The sequence below is a fragment of the Ranitomeya imitator genome, chromosome 8 (genome assembly GCF_032444005.1).
Source record: "Ranitomeya imitator isolate aRanImi1 chromosome 8, aRanImi1.pri, whole genome shotgun sequence".
In the NCBI taxonomy this organism is placed as follows: domain Eukaryota; kingdom Metazoa; phylum Chordata; class Amphibia; order Anura; family Dendrobatidae; genus Ranitomeya; species Ranitomeya imitator.
In genome coordinates, this window is record NC_091289.1 from 160,833,054 (window position 1) to 160,853,816 (window position 20,763).

Here is a 20,763-nt window from a genome sequence, read left to right on the forward strand (position 1 = left end):
TTATACATTTCTTGTAGGAATAACAGAGTAACGGCACAAGATAAAGAATTGCCATTGCACATGACCGATTTTCTTGGACGACTGTTATCCATGTTCTTCACCCATAGCTCTCGTACTTATGATATTCTATGGGGCTGTGCACGTCTGATTTTTTTTTCCTCAGACCAAGTGTCATTTTTATAGTGGGACAAGCCCCTATACAGCCATTCCACTACTTCTGTATGTAAAAATGTGCTGTCGGGTTCCTGTTCAGTCTACATGAATTATATATAATAAATACTTTATTACACTGTCTATCGCATATGAAATATTTGTGTCTGAAGACGGCTTCATGCAGCTGTGCGACAAAGACCCCACGTCAGTGCACTTACATGTGTGTTATGCATTATTGTAGCAATAAATTCCACATCATGGTGACGTGCTCGGACTACAGCTCCAAAGGGCTAAACAAACAGGAAACAGCGAACAATGTTATATATCGGATTCAGTGACGTAAGAGCTGGGGAAATAAATGTGTACTTAGCAAGAAAGAGCTGACAGCTTGTTAAAAGATAGAAACTTGTGCTGGCTGTCAGTCATGGCACTGGCCATGTGAGTGCCTGCCCGCCCGCCTGCAGAGCACACCCTCCTACAGGAGCCTGTCTGGGCTGATCCTACACTGGGCCATTAGGAAAGTCTTCCCAGCACCACATAGGGCTGCACTAATCTCACAGCTGCTCTGTCTTCAGCTGTGCTGCAGATTCTCCTCAGCCTTCTCAGACCTGAATGTCTTCTGTGTAACTCTACAGGATGGAAGAAGCTGAGCTGCTGAAGGAAAGGCTCCTGGCCATAACTGTAAGTCCCATTTATGGCAGATGTGTCTTATTACAGGCTGGCAGTGTGTGGCATATCCTTTCTATTATCAGCCGGATTGCTTGTGGCAATGTTGATGTCTGAGCAGTGATGTACAACTAGATTGTCAGATGGATGGCATTACTCCTCATTGGGCATTATTAATACCAATGGCACTGGGTCAAACTACTGATCAAGTATGTGGACAGATCTCCACCTATGTAAATAATTTCATTAGGACACTTGGGTACGGACCTTGTGTCCTTTGTGTAAAAACTTATACATTGGCCGCTTTATAAAGTTAATGCTAGAACATGTATTGTTGTATATGGAAATGTGAATACGGTGCCACAGGTCACCAACATTCATGCACATGGTGCAAGTTTAAAAAAACTACACGTGTACTTTTTTTTTTTTCTTTACAAAAATGCACGTCTGCAACAATAAGCCATGTGTGTGTATGTATGTATATATATATATATATATATATATATATATATATATATATATACATACCAACAGCTATAATCTGGCAACAATGGTATAATATCAACCGATCCGTAATCTACAATCTAGCATTACACAAGGTTCCAAATTAAGTTTCTGTTCACATTGATCTGTCATGACAGACATATCCGTGTGATTGAGCCATAAATTAAAGGGGCAGAAGGCATAACATAAATGAAATTAAAATATGACTGAGATTCTTTCTTTTTCCTCTGGAACTATTCCGATGCTGCAATGTCTTTATGTATCATGAAGTATTACACTCTCGTTGGGTGCGGTTGGGAAGAGGTAGAAGCTTTGACTAATTAATCTTTTGATGTGCATACCTTTTCAGGTTATTACTGTAATGATTGGAATTATGGTATTTTTTTGTCTCTTCTTATGCCGGTATAATATGGTAACGTTTGCATCCATCAACTCTTCATATAATTGTCAGTGAACTTGTCACTTTTTATATTTTCCGAAATGCTGTTTCCCCCCCTCCCCCTTGGTATGTCAAACAAATATTGTCACTATTAGGCTACATTCCCAAGTTGAGCTTTTGGTGCGTTTTTGATGCTGCTTATTTTTTCTGTGTCAAAAATGCAGCGTTTTCTAGTTCCAGCAAAGTAGATGGGATTTATAGAAACACTCTGACATTACGGAGAAAATATAGTTTGAGGAGCTGCTCTTTATGACTGACCGGTGTCACCATCATGTGGAAGAGGGCTGCCAATCAACTATAGAGCGGTGCGAGGTAAAGCCAGCTGGGAGAACCCAGAGACTAGTTTTGTCTATTCCAGTGCATTTCAACGCAAAATATACCTGGCTGCAATCGTGCAGCTAGTGTCTAATACATGCCGCATGTAGTTTTGGCAGTATGAATTGGATGACAGGGTCCCTTTAAACCTAAAAACTACAGTCATATGCACACAGTGCAGACTTTAAAAAACTCCCCCCATCTAGTGTAGCTTGGCATCCCCTTAGAAGACTCCCTCGTACAATGTTGTTTCTAGCACTATTGTATATCTCACTCACATACTCAAATGTTATTAAGCTGCAGGTAAGAGGTTAATCCACAGGTTAATAGCATTCTGAAGCCACACAGCCGACACACTGAAAACTAACTGCCGAGAGGAAATTAATTTTATTCCTCCCAGCAGTCTCCAGCTTTCAGTCATAGAGGCGTGACTTCCTTCACCGCTCAGGACATAGTGAGCACCAGCTGTAACCACATCCCAGCACTGACTGACAGCCGGTTCTACAGTGCCTCAGTACAGATCTGGCTGTCAGTCAGTGCTGGGGTGTGGTTACAGCCGCCACTCACGGTTCTGAATGGTGCCTTTATAACTGAAAGCTGCAGGCTGCTGGTACAAATAAAGTTGATTTCCTCCTAGTAGTTGCGCTTTCTTTCAGTGTGGCGGCTGGGCAGCTTCAGAACGCTAATAACCTGCAAGTCAACCCCATGTCTGCAGGCTAATAGCATTTGTGGATATGACAGGTTCCCTTTGAGTTTCTCTAGGTACATAGCTATAGGGGATGCAGAGGTAGAAGTACCTCTACCACATAGGAAACCACCAGTATTATTCATGGCATGGGTGTATGAGGTTCTTATCAAAGGTTTGTCATTAGGGCCCCAAAGCCTCAGAATACACCTTGAGTATCTGTATTTACCACGTTATGGTACCTGTAAATGGACTGTGATTGCATTACTGGCACATTATAACCTTATGCAACCCTTCATACAAGCAATAAGTATTATTAGGCCTCATTCAGATATTGTACATGAAATCAGAGGAAAAGTATATTAGAAACATGTCACCACTTCTGGATTTATCACCTGTCCTGGTTTTGGCTTACAAATACTGATGTAAAAAACTGACTAAATAGTGAGCGTGTAAGCATGGCCTACCAATGTTAAAAAATGGACAGCACACTGATTGCATACGTTTGCTGTCCGTGACTTCCATGGACCCATAGACTTGTATAGTTGATTTTGATTGCCCCTGATCTAACCGTGCTGTGGACCTGTCGACCAGGCGAGTCCCCGGCAGCTTCTCCCCATACACTGGATTGAGAGATCTCTGCCCGTACGTGCACGCAGGGAGTCACCTGTCCATCCAGGGTGCTGGGGTGCAGAAGACCCACCTGTCCAACTACCTAGCTGAGTTCATACAGCCAGTGCCTCGTACATGCCTCCCACGGATTCGGCAGCATGGATCATCTGCCAGGTTTGTTAAGCTTTGCAAAGATATCAATAAAATATATAAAAAAAAGGTCCCTCTATGCTATATGTAACATTTACTGACTAGTGGCCAATGATTATAGTAACCATTTTGAGTGCAGGAATTAGACATTCTGCAGCTTCAGTTGTTGAATGCCGGGAGGCTTTACACGAGCTCCTGGAGATTCTGGTGAATTCTGGGACAGTTTGAAGCTGGGCTATTTATTCAAGTTTGGGCCTGCTCTAATGGAAATATGACATATGCCTTAGATGTAATTTCCTAATCCTTCTTAAGATGTGTTTTATAATGTTATAAGGAGGGGACGGTAGCTTGAATCACGCTGTAATTTGCTGCAGAGTGAATTAGGCCACATGCTCAAAAGCAATCTTTACTGTACTGCTGGTATGGATTATCAACCTGTTCTCTTTAGGCCGCCATATTACGGAGGTATTCTCCTTGAGAATCGTTACGTATTATAGCAGTGCTATATGAAAACAACATATGGCGGGACACGGAATGCTTTTCACTCCTTGGTATGTAGGGACTCTGTTTCAGGCCCTACAAGTGACTCTCTCTGTGCACACGTCTTCACCATGTACATAAGACTTTAGGTACATCAGTATGTCCTGGTACTATTTACCCAGTGTTAGCCATTGCTTTTAGGGAACCATTTAAATGTATTACTTCTTAGGTTACATTCGTCTAGAGTTTTTACAAGATGTCTACTTCAGGAGTCTCTCCATTTTTTTTTTTTTTTTTTTTTAAGAGGTTTTGAAGTGTTTTTCTCCAAACTAAAACCCTGATTCATGAAGCAGTTCTCCAGTTTTCTGCATGAAACATAGCAAAATGTGATCACATTTATGGTTTTTACACCAGTCCCAGTGAGTTCCAACAACATTTTGGAAAGTTGGCAGAGCTCAGGTGGGACGTGGCATGGCCCAGCGAACTCGACAAGCTCCTCATAAACTAAACCTCAAAAGTGGCATAAGTTAAAACAGAAATGTATGTCAGGCTCTTACTCTAGTAACATTTCTTGCGTGGCACATGGCAGTTGAAAGATGTGCCATGTTCATTAGGAGGCTTGTGGCACTTCATGACCGCGTATGCCGAGTGCGGTCCTTTCCTACATATATAACCCAACCGCAACACCTGCCCACCGACCCAACCCTAACCCCTGAATAAAAACAAGACTAATTATTCTTTTTGGATATTTTGGCCACAGCGGCCAACTTTTATTAACAAAAAATAACATAAACATAAATACAACAGTATAAACTTTTGAGGGGAGGGTTCTTGGAGCTAAAAGATCTGGCAAACCCCCAAAAGAAGATCGACCACCATATTACCCTCAGCCGTGAAAACCAGCTCGAGGGCACCGTACATCCCGTTCTGGGAAGAGAAAAACCACCAACAGCTCCCAGGGTAAAAACCCCGTCCAGAGCCCATACCAAAATGCCAGATCCAACCCCACCACATTTTTAAATTGCCTATAATTATGCTCCAATTCCTTCCCCCAACCAATCAGCGTCAACTCCAAGAACCCCCACCCCCCCACCACACACGAACAGCCCTGACCACCTCAGGCTCTTGAGTGCCCCAACGCCACCAACGCCCGCTCAACTCCTTCTTGCAATGACAAAGTCCACAAATCAATCCCAATCGCGTTTAAATGAACTCCGTCGTCCATCCAGTAGTTACCAAGCCCTGACTCCAATTCAAAATGTCTAACGCTAATCCCCCCATTTCTGGAAACAAAACCCGCAACTGCCCTATTCAACTTGACTCTAGCCTTATTAATACCTTTTAAAGATCTAGCCCCCCTCCACCGTTTTCTAGGCACAATATCTGACCACTCAATCAACACCCCAGGGAATGATACTTGCAACCTCAACAAATCGAACCGTATGTCCCTAATCAACTCCCTGACAGGCCGGGCACCCAAGTCATTCCCCCCCAAATGCACAATTAAAATGTCAGGTTGTCTGTCTAAACGAACTGCCTTGGAAAATTCAGGAAGGGCCCTGCTCCACACCATCCCCCTATATCCCAACCACCGAATGACAACCTGACGCCTACTAAACCCCAGTTGCCTACCGTCCGGCCTGACCTCGGCCCGCAGCGCCCCCCAGTGAACGAACGAATGTCCGAAGATCCAGGCTAAGTAAGGGGACACACCTGCAACAAGATGCATGAAGAAAAAACACTGGGGTCAAATACAAAATCATAACCACACTACTAAATTAATGACGGACGTAACTTAGGTAACGATTCGAAGTCCACCTGCCAATTCTACAAATGTCCTCCGCGCCCAGACCCAAACTATCAGCTTCTGATGCCGCCCCGATACGAAATGAATGCGACCCAAACAACTCCGGAGAAAGGCCCAACTCCCGCAAGCCCCTTCTTAACACCGCAATGAACTGAAAGCGTGACAAAAAGGACCCCTCTGCGTGACACAACAAAGGGCCGGATCTGCCTGACCATAACTGCCAGTATGCTTCCAGACAACCACCAGGGCACATCAGAGACCCGCTAACTCTCCCCAGCACCACACGTTTTCCTCTCCCAATTTGATCAGTCTTTGAACGCCGAATCCAAAAAACGATACCCCCCGTCCAAAATTCCACATCCTCCGCCAACAAACCCCCAGCTCTAACTTTGGACGCAGACACCAGTTCCCCAACGCGCATGGCCCCAAAAAATGCTAATGAAAAAGCAAGGCGGAACAACGCCAACTCAAAACTCGAACCACAAATAATCTCCAAGACTCCACCCAACCGTTCTAAAAGGCTAAACGAAATGGGGCGGCGACGGTCAATCGTCTGATTACCTCTCCTAAAACCCCTAAGTGCCTGTCTGACCAAAAAATGTTTTGTCGCGTCCACCAACCCCTGCAACTTAAAAGCAAAAGCTAATCCAGCAACAAATTTATTAACCTTCGAAACCGACCAACCTTCTTCAGCCGCCTTCCCGATCAAGAATAACACTGCCAACATCCTATCTTCTTCAGACACCAACTGGCCCCACACCGACACCCAACTTTGCCATACCCGCCAAGATGCTTCATATGATGCCCATGTTTGGCTCGTAACAGACTCCTGAATCAACCGGCCCGCTCGTCCATAATCACGCTCCAAAGATGCAAAGGGCATTCCTCTCCCGAGATCTCCGCGTCCGGCGCCAATTCCCGAAAACGGTCCCACTGGAAACGAGACAATGCATCTGCTATTGAGTTCTGCACACCTGGCACATGCACCGCCGAAATACAAGCGTTCAGTTCCAAACAACGAAAAACCAACTCCCTCACCAACTTAATCACCGGGGGAGATGAGGCCGACAAACTGTTCATCACTGACACAACGCTCATGTTATCGCAATGAAAACGAATCCTTCTGTTAGCAAACATTTACCCCCAAAATGGAAACCGCTACCACGATAGGGAACAATTCCAACAAGACCAGGTTTTTTGTAAGGCCCAACTCTCTCCACTGGCTTGGCCACCATCCGGCACACCAACGACCACCGCAATAGGCCCCGTAACCAGCCGAACCGGCTGCATCCGTGAATATCTCGCAATCAAAGTTTGTCAAAACCTCCTGCTGAATCAACGACCGCCCGTTGTAATTGCACAGGAAACGTTGCCACACTAGCAAGTCATCTTTGTGTTCTTTGCGCAGGCGAATAAAATGGTGCGGCTCCTTCACGCCTGCCGTCGCGACCGACAACCTGCGACAAAATATCCTGCCCATGGGTATGATCCGACATGCAAAATTCAATCTACCCAAAAGAGACTGCAACTCTTTCAAAGTCAGCTTCCGCTTCCTTCTAGCTCTTTCAACCTCCTGCTGCAGCAGGGCCAACTTGTCCTCCAGCAACCGACACTCCATTTTTTCAGAGTCAATTAAAATTCCCAAAAAACTCAACGCCGTGCTGGGACCTTCTGTCTTATCCGCCGCTAATGGAACTCCAAAAAGCTCTGCGACCCAAAACATAGCCGTTAACGTATTACGGCAAACTGCGGAATCAGGCGGCCCGATAAACAAAAAATCATCCAAATAATGGATAACCGACTGAACTCCCGAAACGTCCCTCACCACCCACTCCAGGAAAGTACTAAACGTCTCAAACAACGAACAAGAAATGGCGCAGCCCATTGGCAAACATCTATCCAAATAGTAACCACCATTCCAAAAACAACCTAACAGCGGAACGCTGTCCGGATGCACCGGAAGCAAACGGAAGGCCGATTCAATATCCGTTTTTGCCAACAACGCCCCCGGGCCATGCCTCCTCACCCACTGCACCGCTGCATCGAATGATGTATACTCAACCGAGCACAGCTCTTGGGCGATGCCGTCATTTACCGACCGACCCTTTGGATACGATAAATGTTGAATCAACCGAAATTTATTCGGCTCTTTTTTAGGCACCACCCCCAAAGGAGAAACCACCATACCTTCCGTCGGCGGATGCAAAAATGGCCCCGACATCCTTCCCAACTCTACTTCTTTCTTGAGTTTAACATCAACCACCTCGGCATGCAACATTGCCGACCGCAAATTCTTAACCGAAAAAGGAACCTCGTGACTCGGGGGAGGAATCCTAAAACCATCCGCAAAACCATTAAGAATAATACCTGCCTTCACCTGATCGGGGTACCTATTTAGAAAGGGGGCCATCTCGTGAAGCCTCACCGGGCTCTCCCCCTTGACCGGCACCCAAAGCTGGTTTTCCTTTTCCTTTCCTGAAACACTTTGAAGCCCCGTGTGAACTTCCATTACAGTGGGAACACACATGCTTAAATTTACAGGTGCTACCGTATTTACACTGACCGTCATTAAACTGCCAGCAGGTTCCAGACTTCTCCTTCGCTCCCTGTGCACCCTGACTACTGCTTCCGTGTCCCTTCTGCTGGCTGCCCCCGCCCCCGGACCCATGAAAGGACTGCCCGTGTCTAGCCGGGGCCATAACCTTCAGCCAAAGACCTATATCCTTCTGGTCCCACCTAATTTCCGGCCTTACCGCCTTTCGCTGCCTGAACTGCTCATCATACCGCAGCCACGTCTGACCGCCATAAATACGATGCGCCTCCCCAATTGAATCTAAATAGCAAAATAAACCCGAGCAATTCTCGGGCGCCTTCTCCCCCACTACACTTGCCAATATCGCAAATGCCTGCAACCAATTCACAAATGTCTGCGGAATTAGCCGCCACCTCCCGCTTTTCTTCCTCCTCCTTTTTGCTATCGTCTTTTTTCCCTTTATCCAAGTTAAACTTCTCCAACGGGAGCAGGGAAAAAATTTCCACGTACTCGTCTCTCCAAATCTTTTCCCTCACCTCCTTTTTTTAAATGCGCTCCCAACGGCCCTTCAAAGCACACATAAACTTCCCCTTTCGCTCTGTCATCTAATTTGACCGTGTCGCCTTTTTCCTTCTCTGTCTGAACCGAAACCGATACGCCCGAGGATGCAACCTCCAATACCCGACTAGGGCTTACCAATCCACTCCCCGGCGGGGGTTCCACCCCCCGCCCTGACAACCACGCCTCCACCGGCGATGCGGCAACCCCAGTTGCCGACCCTCCCTCCAATCTACGCAAAATTTGCGACATACCCTGCAATAAATCCTGCATACCTGGCACCTCTGCCACAATCGGCCCACTCCTCTGCCGTTCCTCACACACCACCACCCGACCCCTCCTAGCTTCCTGCAACTCGGCCCCTGCGGGCGACAAACCAGACATAGACTCATACTCATAACGCTGCGCGGGTGCTGTGTCCCCGCCAGCCGGACCTCCGGATCCCTGTCGCTCCGACCTCCCTTGATGATCACCGCTGGACTCCGACACCTCCTCTCCGCGTCGATGCCCTAGGCCCGCGCCCCTGGCCTCCTCGTCACCAGGGGGGACCCGAGCGTGTTGAGACTGCTGTGCCGCTAACCCTCTCTGCCCCAGGCCCGCGCCCCTGGCCTCCTCGTCACCAGGGGGGACCCGAGCGTGTTGTAGCTGCTGTACCGATGCACTCCTCCGTCTGCGGTCAGTATCCCCCGCCACCTCACCGTCCGATGGGTAACGGGTAAACGCTGCTCTGTGTTCCGGAGACCTCCTGGGCGACCGCGACCGATCCCCGCGTTCCGACCCGGGCGAGCCCGCCCGGTCGTGTAACAATCTTCTCTCCTGAGCAGGCAGCTCGACACTGCTGCCTGCATCCCTCCCTCCGCTGCGTCGTTCCGTACAGGCGGGACGTAGAAGATCTCCTGACCGCTGACCGTCCGCCGCCTGTGTACTCCTTGTGGTCATCCCAGCAGGCACCCTGGGAGGTGATGGGCTGTGCGTGCCTGCCGCAAGTAAAGGGGCCGGATTCCTGGCTGTTGCTGCCGCTGCTCGTCCTGGCCGTGCTGCTCCTCTTGCTGCTCCTCCTGGCTGTGTCCCTCTGCCTGGCTGGGCTGCTCTTCTTGGCAGCGTTGCTCTCCCTCTCCCTGCCGCTGCGCGCCCCCTGGGCGCTGTGGATCTGATGGAGGCAGGAGAAGCAGGGGCAGCGGCGGCCGCTCTGCCCCTGGACACCGGTACACCGGAAGGAGCTGGTGGAGCGGCGGCCGCACGCCCGCTGTGAGCTGGGGACCTGCCAGGAGCGGGGGAAGCTGCGGCTGCGCTCTGCCTGGATCGCGCAGGCCGCACTTCCGGTCCGGCGCTCCCGGCAGCAGCGGCGGTGTGCTGGGTCTGACGCCCGGCGCGTGCAGGCCGGGTGCTTGGATTCCTGCCGGGGCGGGGGCGGCCGGGGGAGGCAGCGCCGCTGGACTCACCGCCCGCAGGGTCCCTTGAGGGGCTCCGGAGCCTGCGCCTGCCATGCGCCGGGAGATCCGGAGATAGTCTCTCTGGGGGCCTGGTCCTCCTGCCCCGTGAGCTCTGCCCGGATCCTCCTGCGGCACCAATGATTGAGGCCAGCTGGGCCTCGAGCCAGCCCCCTCTTCTGGATCTGGCCATCTCTCGGAGCTGAGACAGCATGGACTCTGCCGACGCCATCCTGCGCGTCTTCCTCATACTGGAATAAGGTAGTGAATGGCGGTTTTCCCGCACTTTCCTTCCTACCTCCCCCTTTCCTAACTCCTCCCCCCCTTGCCATCCTCCTATCCCTAGCCACAGCATTATTCAAAAAGACCGCCCGGCTCAAAGCAGTCATGGGGGGCCTTCACCCAGCTACGCTTAGTTCCAGCCCCCATCTTGAATTTGGCACATCTCACCCCAGCACAGTGATGATCAAGACTGTCACAGAAATCACCGGTCTTGATGTTTTGATCTGACAATGTCAAGTTCGGAGCAGGTTCCGCAAGGATTCTTTCTACACTATGAGGTTTTCAATACTTTGTCAGGTAAAAAAAGCAAAAAAATCTAAAAACTTGAATGAGCAAAGTTTATTTTCAATTTAATCAAATAGAAAGGTCATTCAAAGATTAAGGCTATGTGCACACACACACCATTTTTCAAGAAGATTTTGGATCTGAAATTGAGCATAAACTTTTCAAATCTTCTTAAAAAAATGAAGCTTCCACTCAATTTCTGCTTCAAAATCTCTGCAAAAACACTCAACCTGTACATACCCTTTGGCATGGATTTTAGTTAGAAACCATCTGAAAAAGCATCGCAAAAGTGCTCCATAATATGAACATAGTGGACAGCAATGATCAAACAAACTTTGCTGGGCACACGTTCCATCTTATGTCAGTACTTCTAAATGCTTCAGGGTGTCGAAACCCTGAACCAGTGAAGAGAGGTAACATGCTTGTTCTTCGGGCGGCTTTCGCTTATAAACCTCCCACTTTCTATACTTCACAGTATACAGTGAAATTAGCTGATTGTGAAGCCACCTCAGGAAAATGACTGCTTGCATTTTCCAAAAGTGGGAAAACTTGGCAACTGCGCTTGCATCAAAATGACGCAGTGTGCACATAATCCAAAATGGCGCTTGAGGAGGATTTTGGAATGGATCTGCTTCAAAATAATCTTAAGACCCCCAATTTATCATTGTCTTTGCTCCCTTTTTTTTTTTTTTTTTTTTTTTTTATTAGAGTAAAAATTATTCCATGTGTATGTGCACATGTCAGCCCCGAAACCTGCCTAAATAAGCACTCAGAAAATGCACAAAGGAATACCGTTTGCATTTCTATGTAAAAATGATTTGCTGTTCATAAGTTCAGGCTTTTGATCATCTTTTAACAGCTTCAGTTTGGACTGTCGAATCCTTTTCTTGTTGGTATGGATTACCGCTGACCTTGTTACGGTAGAGATACCACTTAAATATCTCAGTTGGCGGAATACTATTCACATCCACATCTATACAAGTGTCATATCTACGTTTTGTTATATTATCAGCCACTTATAATTGCGGTAACTGTCGTAACAGTAATAAAGGAAAGGGACGTAAATGATTTCAATTATATCCACGAGAGTTGGTAAAATTGAGTTTTCCATTGTCTCTTTAATAATAAAATTATTATATTTATATAGCGCCAATATATTCTGCAGCACTTTACAATTAAGCGGGGACATATACAGATAATACAAAGTAACACATAGGTTAAAAGTTACAATAGAAGTGAGGGTCTTGCTCGTAAGCGTACAATCTATAAGGAAACAGTGGGGGCACAATAGGTAGAATGTGCTTGTTAGATATGGTCCGGCCATCATTATAATAAAAGGGTTTTCATAAAAAGCTGCATGATCCGGCCATCAGCCAGGATCGGTCAGATTGCAGTTGCTGTGTGCTGTTGGGTGCATGGAGGATGTGGAGAATAATAAGTAGGAGGGAGCAGATTATGATTAACATTTTAGTAGAAGGGAACAGGGGAGAGTTAGGCTTGTATAAAAAAGTGTGTTTTTAAAGCATACTTAAAAACATGGGTATTAGATATTAGTTGAATCGTTTGGGGAAGTGCATTCCAGAAAACTGGGGCAGCACCAGAGAAGTCTTGGAGACGGAGGTGCGAGGTTATGGAATTATGGAAGATGTTAGTCTTGGATCAGTTGAAGAACGGAGGGCATAGGTAGGGTGACACAGAGATGACGGATGTGATATAGGGTGGTGCAGGACTGTGGAGAGCTTTGCTGGTAAGAGATAAGTTTCCGTTGCAAATGGGTAACCAGCGTAGTGACTGGCCCAAAGTGGAGGTGTCGATGAAGCTGCTGGCTGGACAGATATGGACCCTGTCTGCAGCATTCAGGACGGATTGGAGAGGAGAATGTTTGGTTAGAGGGAGACCGATCAGAACAGAGTTGCAGTTATCCAGACGAGAATGAATGGGTCACAGTAAGAGTTTTTGAGGGTTATTGAAAAGAAGGACGGCTAATTTGGTTGCTCATATTTTGTCAGTGCATCAGAAATGTAATTTTGTACATTTTGAGTTGTTTGAATATATTCAAATTTTAAGATATAAAAATAAACAATTGAGATGAGAAAATTTAAGTTTTTAATTTAGTTGCATAATAATTCAGGACACTAAGGGCTCATGCTTAGCTCTGTGTATTTTGGTCTGATACGCAATGCACAGACTGGCCACAGCTCTCTCAACCCGAGCGTGTCAGCTTCATAGAAATACAGGGAACTGTCGCACTCCAGGCTGTATTAGTGGTTCGTGCTTAGACAGATTGGCACAAACAAAACACCTATAACAACCCTAATAATTCTGCACACATATTCTCCTAAGAAAGAAAGAAAAACCTCACTTCTACTTTCTTGAATTTTCAGTTTTATTAACTTTTTTGGATCGACCCACTGCACTGTAGTTGCTCAGTAATAAAATGAATCATTTTAGTGGCTTGCATTTTTTGTTTTTCCCATAATGAAGCATTCAAATCAGTAATTCTGTGATGTTACTGTAACGCCCATGTTCCACATAGAAGACACGTGTATTGTGGTAATGTATAATATGTAGTGTGACGTGTTATTAGAGACAGTGTTGCGTTCTGACTGACCTTAGCGAGAGTTCGCATTAATAGCATGTCCATTTTTGATCCGCGTTACTTTTGCTGTGGACAGTCCCCTTTTTTTCTGATAGCAATACACTCCTTTCTTACTACTTCTGCAGAAGGAGACTTGTCATAATGCCATGCTACTGCAGAGTCTACAATCCTTCCCTGACCAGTAGGGGAGAAAGCCGTTTCCTTCAGGTGCAGTGCGAACAGGATCCCACTGTTTGTACTATGGTAGGTCGATTCTCTCGGCTGTACAGGGAGGTAGACACGAGAACACTGTAGCTTTATGAATGTCCTTGGATTATTAGATGTGGCGCAAACCAAGGTGAGGCACAAAGTAAACATGGTCCTCTGGCAAAAACAGCAAAACAAAACGGTAGCGATAGGCACAATCCTTGTAGTAGTAGGGATCAGCCCGCTCAGGGTTAGCAAGACCCACGGTTCAGGTATCAGCAAACCAAAAACACTTCTCTGGAGTGTTCCTCTCCAGACACTGAACCGCTACTTCATCTAGAGGCCAGCTATTTAATCCCCAGACCACTCTATGGGGTGGAGATAAGGTGGACATCCTCCCTTCCGCTCCATGGATGTCCGCATAAAACTCGGCACATTATACAACTTAGCTGTAACCCCTAATTGCAGTTAGTGTTCTGGAGGAAAAACTCTGAGTTTTATATCACTGACGCCATTAAGCGTAGTCAAACATATTTGCCCTCCAGCACTTTACCAGTGACTTTATCACAGTAGGTAGAATGATGAGCCGCACTTAGCTCAATGGGTGGATGTTGCTTTACAATGTCGAAAATATGCTGCCACCGAGAGATGTAAGACACTGTTCACACTGAGTTCAGTGTACATACGCTTTTACCCTATGTCAGTTACCAGGCAGTTACCCAAAAAGTTTTAGACCAATTCAAGGCTAACCCCAACTTATTTCGCTGTATGGAAAAGTGCTGCAGATTACGTTACTCCATACAGAGGCATCTGTGAATAAAAGTGTATAAAAGCCCCTTGACCGTAACGTGTTGATAATATTGATAGGATATGCCATGGTTTTTTGATGTGGGTGTCTGATCTTGGGGACCCTTATAAACCTGAGAATCAAGGGGCTGCAATGTCTATATCTAGGGCTGCAGCACTGAATCAGCCTTGAGTCCGATATTTGGTATCGGTTGGGGTCTCAAAGTAATGTCATATATTTGCAACATGTCATTTCTTTATGAGATAGGAATACATTTTATTTATAGTCTGTACAATCAATATAATATTTAGTGGAAGCATAATCCCATTTAAAAATGATTGCCGCCATATTTCTGCTTTGAGTCAAATCACACACTGAGCACGCAAAACTCAGCGATGGTTGTGAGCCACATTCAAGCAAATCATCTTAAACGGGAGCAAACACAAAATCTGGAAATTTCAAACAAATATTTTAGCTTGTTACTTAAAGGGAATCTGTCACCTGATAAAACACTATCAACCTGCAGCAATGGGCTTAGTCTGCAGGTTAATAGCATTGTGAACCTGCCTGGAGCCGGCACTTAAACCCCCGCTGCCAGGAGGAAATTAATATTATTCCCCCCAGCAGCGTTACGGTTTAGGTCATGGCGGGGCAGCGCTGACACGAGTTCAGTCACTGCTCTGTGTATAGAGCGCGGCGGCTGTAAACGCACCCCCGCACTGACTGACGGCAAACTAAGGGGCACTGCCACAAGCCACATGTGGTCCTGAGCCACTGGGTGAGGATTGCTGGTTTAGAACCCATTGTGCATGAATTCCACATCAACAAGCTCACGTCTACAATTAGGCATTAGAAACAAAAATTGCAGTAAGCTGCGAGTGCATCCGATAATCAGACCATGCAAGTCCATATAAGTCTATGGGTGAGTGTAAAACGGCGAACTGCACTCAGATTCACATAGACAATGGAGAATATGGAGAAACTCAGTTTGGTCTTCTACACACCTGTGCTTCAATTCTCTCATACAAGAGAATCGGATCACATTAACATGACACTCGGCTCAAGCCAAAAACGCGCCAAAAACGTGCCAAAAACGCGCAAAAACCACATCAAAACCGCGCAAAAAAACGCATGCGGATTTCATGCGGAAATCTGGCAGAAATGTCCGGATTTCCACAGGAATTTTCTGTATGAATTCCTGAACGTGTGCACATAGCCTAAAGGTGGACTCTTAGGCCTCTTTTCCACTTGAGAGAAAAAAAACGGTCCGTAATCTGGACCGAAAAAAGGGATGAAAAGTATGCATTTATCATGCGAGTTCAATGCGATTTTTTTTTTTTTTTTTTTTTTTTTTTTTTTTTTACAGCCGTATGACATCCGTATGCAATCCGTTTTTTTTTCTCTGCAACTATTTTTATACAGTCACTTAGAGGACTATTTACAGTGTTCTATGCCACAGAATAGTAAGGTATCCGTAAAAAATGGATGGAATACGGATGGTACGTATTCCATGCATTTTTTTTCTCGCACCCATTGACTTGCATTGGCGAGTCTTGTCCGAGACTCGCAGCAAATCGCAGCATGCTGCGATTTTTTTTTTTTCTCAGTCCAATTTCAGCTGAGAAAAAAAATCGCAAATGGAATGTCACCTATTGAATAACATTGGTCCGAGTGCAACCCGATTTTTTTTTTTTTTTTATCGGATTGCACTCGTTCGTTTTTCTTGCAAGTGGAAAAGAGGCCTTAGGGCTCATTTCTACTTGTGATAGACAAATCGGTCCGTAATCTGGACCGAAAAAAGGGATGAAAAGTATGCGTTTGTCATGCGTTTGTGATGCGAGTTCAATGCGATTTTTTTTTTATCGCATCATCCGTTTTACATCCGTATGCAATCCGTTTTTTTTTCTCTGCAACTATTTTTATACAGTTATTTACAGGACTATTTACAGTGTTCTATGACACAGAATGGTAAGGTATCCGTAAAAAACGGATGGAATACGGATGTTCCGTATGCCATGCGCTTTTTTTATCGCACCCATTGACTTGCATTGGCGAGTCTCATCCGAGACACGCAGCAAATCGCAGCATGCTGCGATTTTTTTTTCTCAGTCCTATTTCGGCGGAGAAAAAAAATCGCAAATGAAAAGACACCTATTGAATAACATTGGTCCGAGTGCAATCCGATTTTTTTTATCGGATTGCACTCGTCCGTTTTACTCGCAAGTGGAAATGAGCCCTTAGACATATTAACTTATCCGCAAGTAGTGACATAATATACAGCTCGAACAGTGCGTCCTAAAACTCAGCAGGATGAGGATGACTGTGTAGGACGGGCTGTCACTGCAGATACTCTCTATATACGGTATGTTGTTTCCTCTTCTGCTACAATATATCAAAGAATTTCAAAAATCCGTAAAAAAAAAAAAAACTCCAGACACCAAAGAAATACCCACTAGCAGTCTGACCACTAGGGTATAATCATTATTCGAGGCCAAAATTATATTGTACATGGTAAAAGATTGAATGCCCCATATCTGTTCATTATCGCCTGATTTTTCCCTTACTTATAGTATGCAGAAGACTTAGATTGTGCACAGTTTGGAGCGGTGGTTGTGGGAGTCTGGAGATGGGAGGATATTTTATAGATTTTAAACGAAAATGACCTATTGTTTAAATCAGCTTTTTGTGCTAATTGTACAGCACTGTGCAGAAATTTTAGGCAAGCTTTAAAAAAATGCTGAAAAATAAAAATGCTTTAAAAAAAAAAAAAAAGCGAATAAACAAGCGAGAAACCTAAATCACATCAATATTTGGTGTAGTCGCCCTTTGCCTTCAAAACTGCATCACTTCTTCTCGGTATACTTGTATACAGTTTTTGTAGGAATTCGGCAGGGAGGTTGTTCCAAACATCTTAGAGAACTAACCACAGATCTTCTGTGGATGTAGGATAGCACAAGTCCTTCTATCTTTTCATATAATCTTAGGCAGACTCATTGATGATGAGATCATGGTTCTGTGAGGCCATATCACTTCCAGGACTCTTTGTTCTTTACACTGAAGATCTTTCTCAGTGACATTGGATGTATGTTTGGGTTCGTTGTCCTGCTGGAGAATAAATTTGGAGCCCATTGGACACGTTCCCGAAGATAATGCATGATGGATGAGTACCTGCCGCATTTTCTCAGCATTGAAGGCACAACGAAACGGGCAATGGTGAGGACCATAGATGGAGTTGTCGGCTAAAGAATCACAGCGCAGCAGATGAGACACATCATGTTACTTCCTTTCAAAATCACAAGGTGTCCAGCAGTGCCACCAGCTCAGAACTGGCAGAAACCAGTAGGACCCTGTTACACCCAACTTCTGTCTGGAGAAGTCTGACCAGAAGCGGTTTTCATGGAAGAATTGCTGCCAAAAATCAAACTTTCCTCGTGGAAATAAGACCAAGCGACACAACTAGGAACTATGGCACAAAATAATGTGAGCAGGTGCTCTCGACTAAGTCCAAATGTGAAATATTTGGGTGTAATGGAAGGCAGTTTGTTCAATAATGAGCGTCTTCAGGCAACAATGATACAGCGTGGAGGGTCCTTGCAAGTTTGGGGCTGCAATTTGGCAAATTAAGTTGGGGATTTGTATTAATGGTGCCCTTAATGCTGAGAAATAAAGGCAGATGCATCACGCAATACCATCAGGGAGGCGTCCGAATCGGCCTAAACATATTCTGCAGCAGGACAACAACCTCAAACATAAAGCAAATGTCATTAAGAGCCATCGTCAATGTAAGTAAGAGCAAGGAGTCCTGGAAGTGATGATGTGGGAGTTTACTTGAAGGCAGACTGTAGCTTAAAAGATAACTAGCGTTTCACATTTATAATAAAAAAATAATAATGTATAATATATTTAATAACTGCAAAATGTTGCCAATTAGTAGGGGTCCGGGACCTGCATTGATTTCTCTAGAACAGTGATGGTGAACCTTTTTGAGACCGAGTGTCCAAACTGCAACCTCAACCCCACTTATTTATAGCAATTTAACTTGAGTTCTGAGGTTTTGTCCGTTTTCTGGAATAATGACCCCATCCTGGTATAATGCCCCCATCCTCAGGTTTTTCCATTCTTCTCCAGTGCGTGTCCTTTTCTATAGCCAGTGCAGCAACCGGCTGCTGAGTTCAGTGTGCTGGTATGGGCAGTGCATGATGATCCTGCTGGTATGGGCAGTGCATGATGATCCTGCTGGTATGGGCAGTGCATGATGATCCTGCTGGTATGGGCAGTGCATGATGATCCTGCTGGTATGGGCAGTGCTTGATGTTCCTGCTGGTATGGGCAGTGCATGATGATCCTGCTGGTATGGGCAGTGCATGATGTTCCTGCTGGTATGGGCAGTGCATGATGTTCCTGCTGGTATGGGCAGTGCATGATGTTCCTGCTGGTATGGGCAGTGCATGATGTTCCTGCTGGTATGGGCAGTGCATGATGATCCTGCTGGTATGGGCAGTGCATGATGATCCTGCTGGTATGGGCAGTGCATGATGTTCCTGCTGGATGGGCAGTGCATGATGTTCCTGCTGGTATGGGCAGTGCATGATGATCCTGCTGGTATGGGCAGTGCATGATGTTCCTGCTGGTATGGGCAGTGCTTGATGTTCCTGCTGGTATGGGCAGTGCATGATGTTCCTGCTGGTATGGGCAGTGCATGATGATCCTGCTGGTATGGGCAGTGCATGATGATCCTGCTGGTATGGGCAGTGCATGATGTTCCTGCTGGATGGGCAGTGCATGATGTTCCTGCTGGTATGGGCAGTGCATGATGATCCTGCTGGTATGGGCAGTGCATGATGTTCCTGCTGGTATGGGCAGTGCTTGATGTTCCTGCTGGTATGGGCAGTGCATGATGTTCCTGCTGGTATGGGCAGTGCATGGTGTTCCTGCTGGTATGGGCAGTGCATGGTGTTCCTGCTGGTATGAGCAGTGCTTGGTGTTCCTGCTGGTATGGGCAGTGCTTGGTGTTCCTGCTGGTATGGGCAGTGCTTGATGATCCTGCTGGTATGGGCAGTGCATGATGTTCCTGCTGGTATGGGCAGTGCTTGATGATCCTGCTGGTATGGACAGTGCATGATGATCCTGCTGGTATGGGCAGTGCATGATGTTCCTGCTGGTATGGGCAGTGCATGATGTTCCTGCTGGTATGGGCAGTGCATGGTGTTCCTGCTGGTATGGACAGTGCATGATGATCCTGCTGGTATGGGCAGTGCATGATGTTCCTGCTGGTATGGGCAGTGCATGGTGTTCCTGCTGGTATGAGCAGTGCTTGGTGTTCCTGCTGGTATGGGCAGTGCTTGATGATCCTGCTGGTATGGGCAGTGCATGATGATCCTGCTGGTATGGGCAGTGCATGATGTTCCTGCTGGTATGGGCAGTGCATGATGATCCTGCTGGTATGGGCAGTGCTTGATGATCCTGCTGGTATGGGCAGTGCATGATGTTCCTGCTGGTATGGGCAGTGCATGATGATCCTGCTGGTATGGGCAGTGCATGATGTTCCTGCTATGTCTGCTGCTAGCTTCTGAGTGGCTGGAGGAGTGTATTACAGTTAACGGACCCAGCATGTCTCTGTGCCACAATACATTTTACCTTAATGTGCATCCTCGGTCGCATTTTCTAGTGCAATTGTCTGAATTTTACAGTCTCTATAATTAATTGTGAAATTATAGTCATTCTTTAAAGGAAATCTGTCAACGGGTTTTTGCCATGTAATATGAGGATATCATGCGCTAGGGATTAAAACACTGAATTCAATGATGTGTCACTTATCAAGCTGCATGCTATTGTTTACTTATAATAAAGGTTTTATCGCTAGGAGATTATTATCGTCAGGTATGTTGTGCATACAACTGCTAGTATAACTCCGCCCCCGTCCTGTGATAAGCAGCTCATTGTCTATAGACTACGTACATAGTGAGCCTGGTGAGGGTGGGTCTAGCTTTCTCAGCTCTGCTACATGTGACATCTAAAAACTGATTGTGTCCCAACTACTGCACCCAGTAAACTAAGTGATACATTGTTGGTTTCAGGATCTCTGCCCGTTCATCATGCTGCTCTCAGGTGAGGTAGCAAAAACTTGGTGACTTATTCCCTTTAAAGTAGCTGTTTGGCTATAGACATTAATTCTTGTAGCAAATGGGACACCATCGACGGCTGATGGACGTTGTTGACTTCAGTGAGGATGGTTGCTTTTCTTTTATGTTGTTTGTTATTTTATAAAAAAAAATAGCACAGCTCATACTCA

At 45.9% G+C, this 20,763-nt stretch overlaps 1 protein-coding gene across 1 annotated transcript in view; it reads left to right on the plus strand.

The window, feature by feature from the left end:
• Nucleotides 1–663: 663 nt before the first annotated feature.
• Nucleotides 664–20,763, plus strand: part of PALMD (palmdelphin) — a 69,377-nt gene continuing 49,277 nt past the window's right edge. The window contains exon 1 of the mRNA XM_069737695.1: nt 664–834. Within this exon, the coding sequence (XP_069593796.1) occupies nt 790–834 (45 nt within the window). The 5' untranslated portion in view covers nt 664–789. The remainder of the gene's footprint in view (nt 835–20,763) is intronic.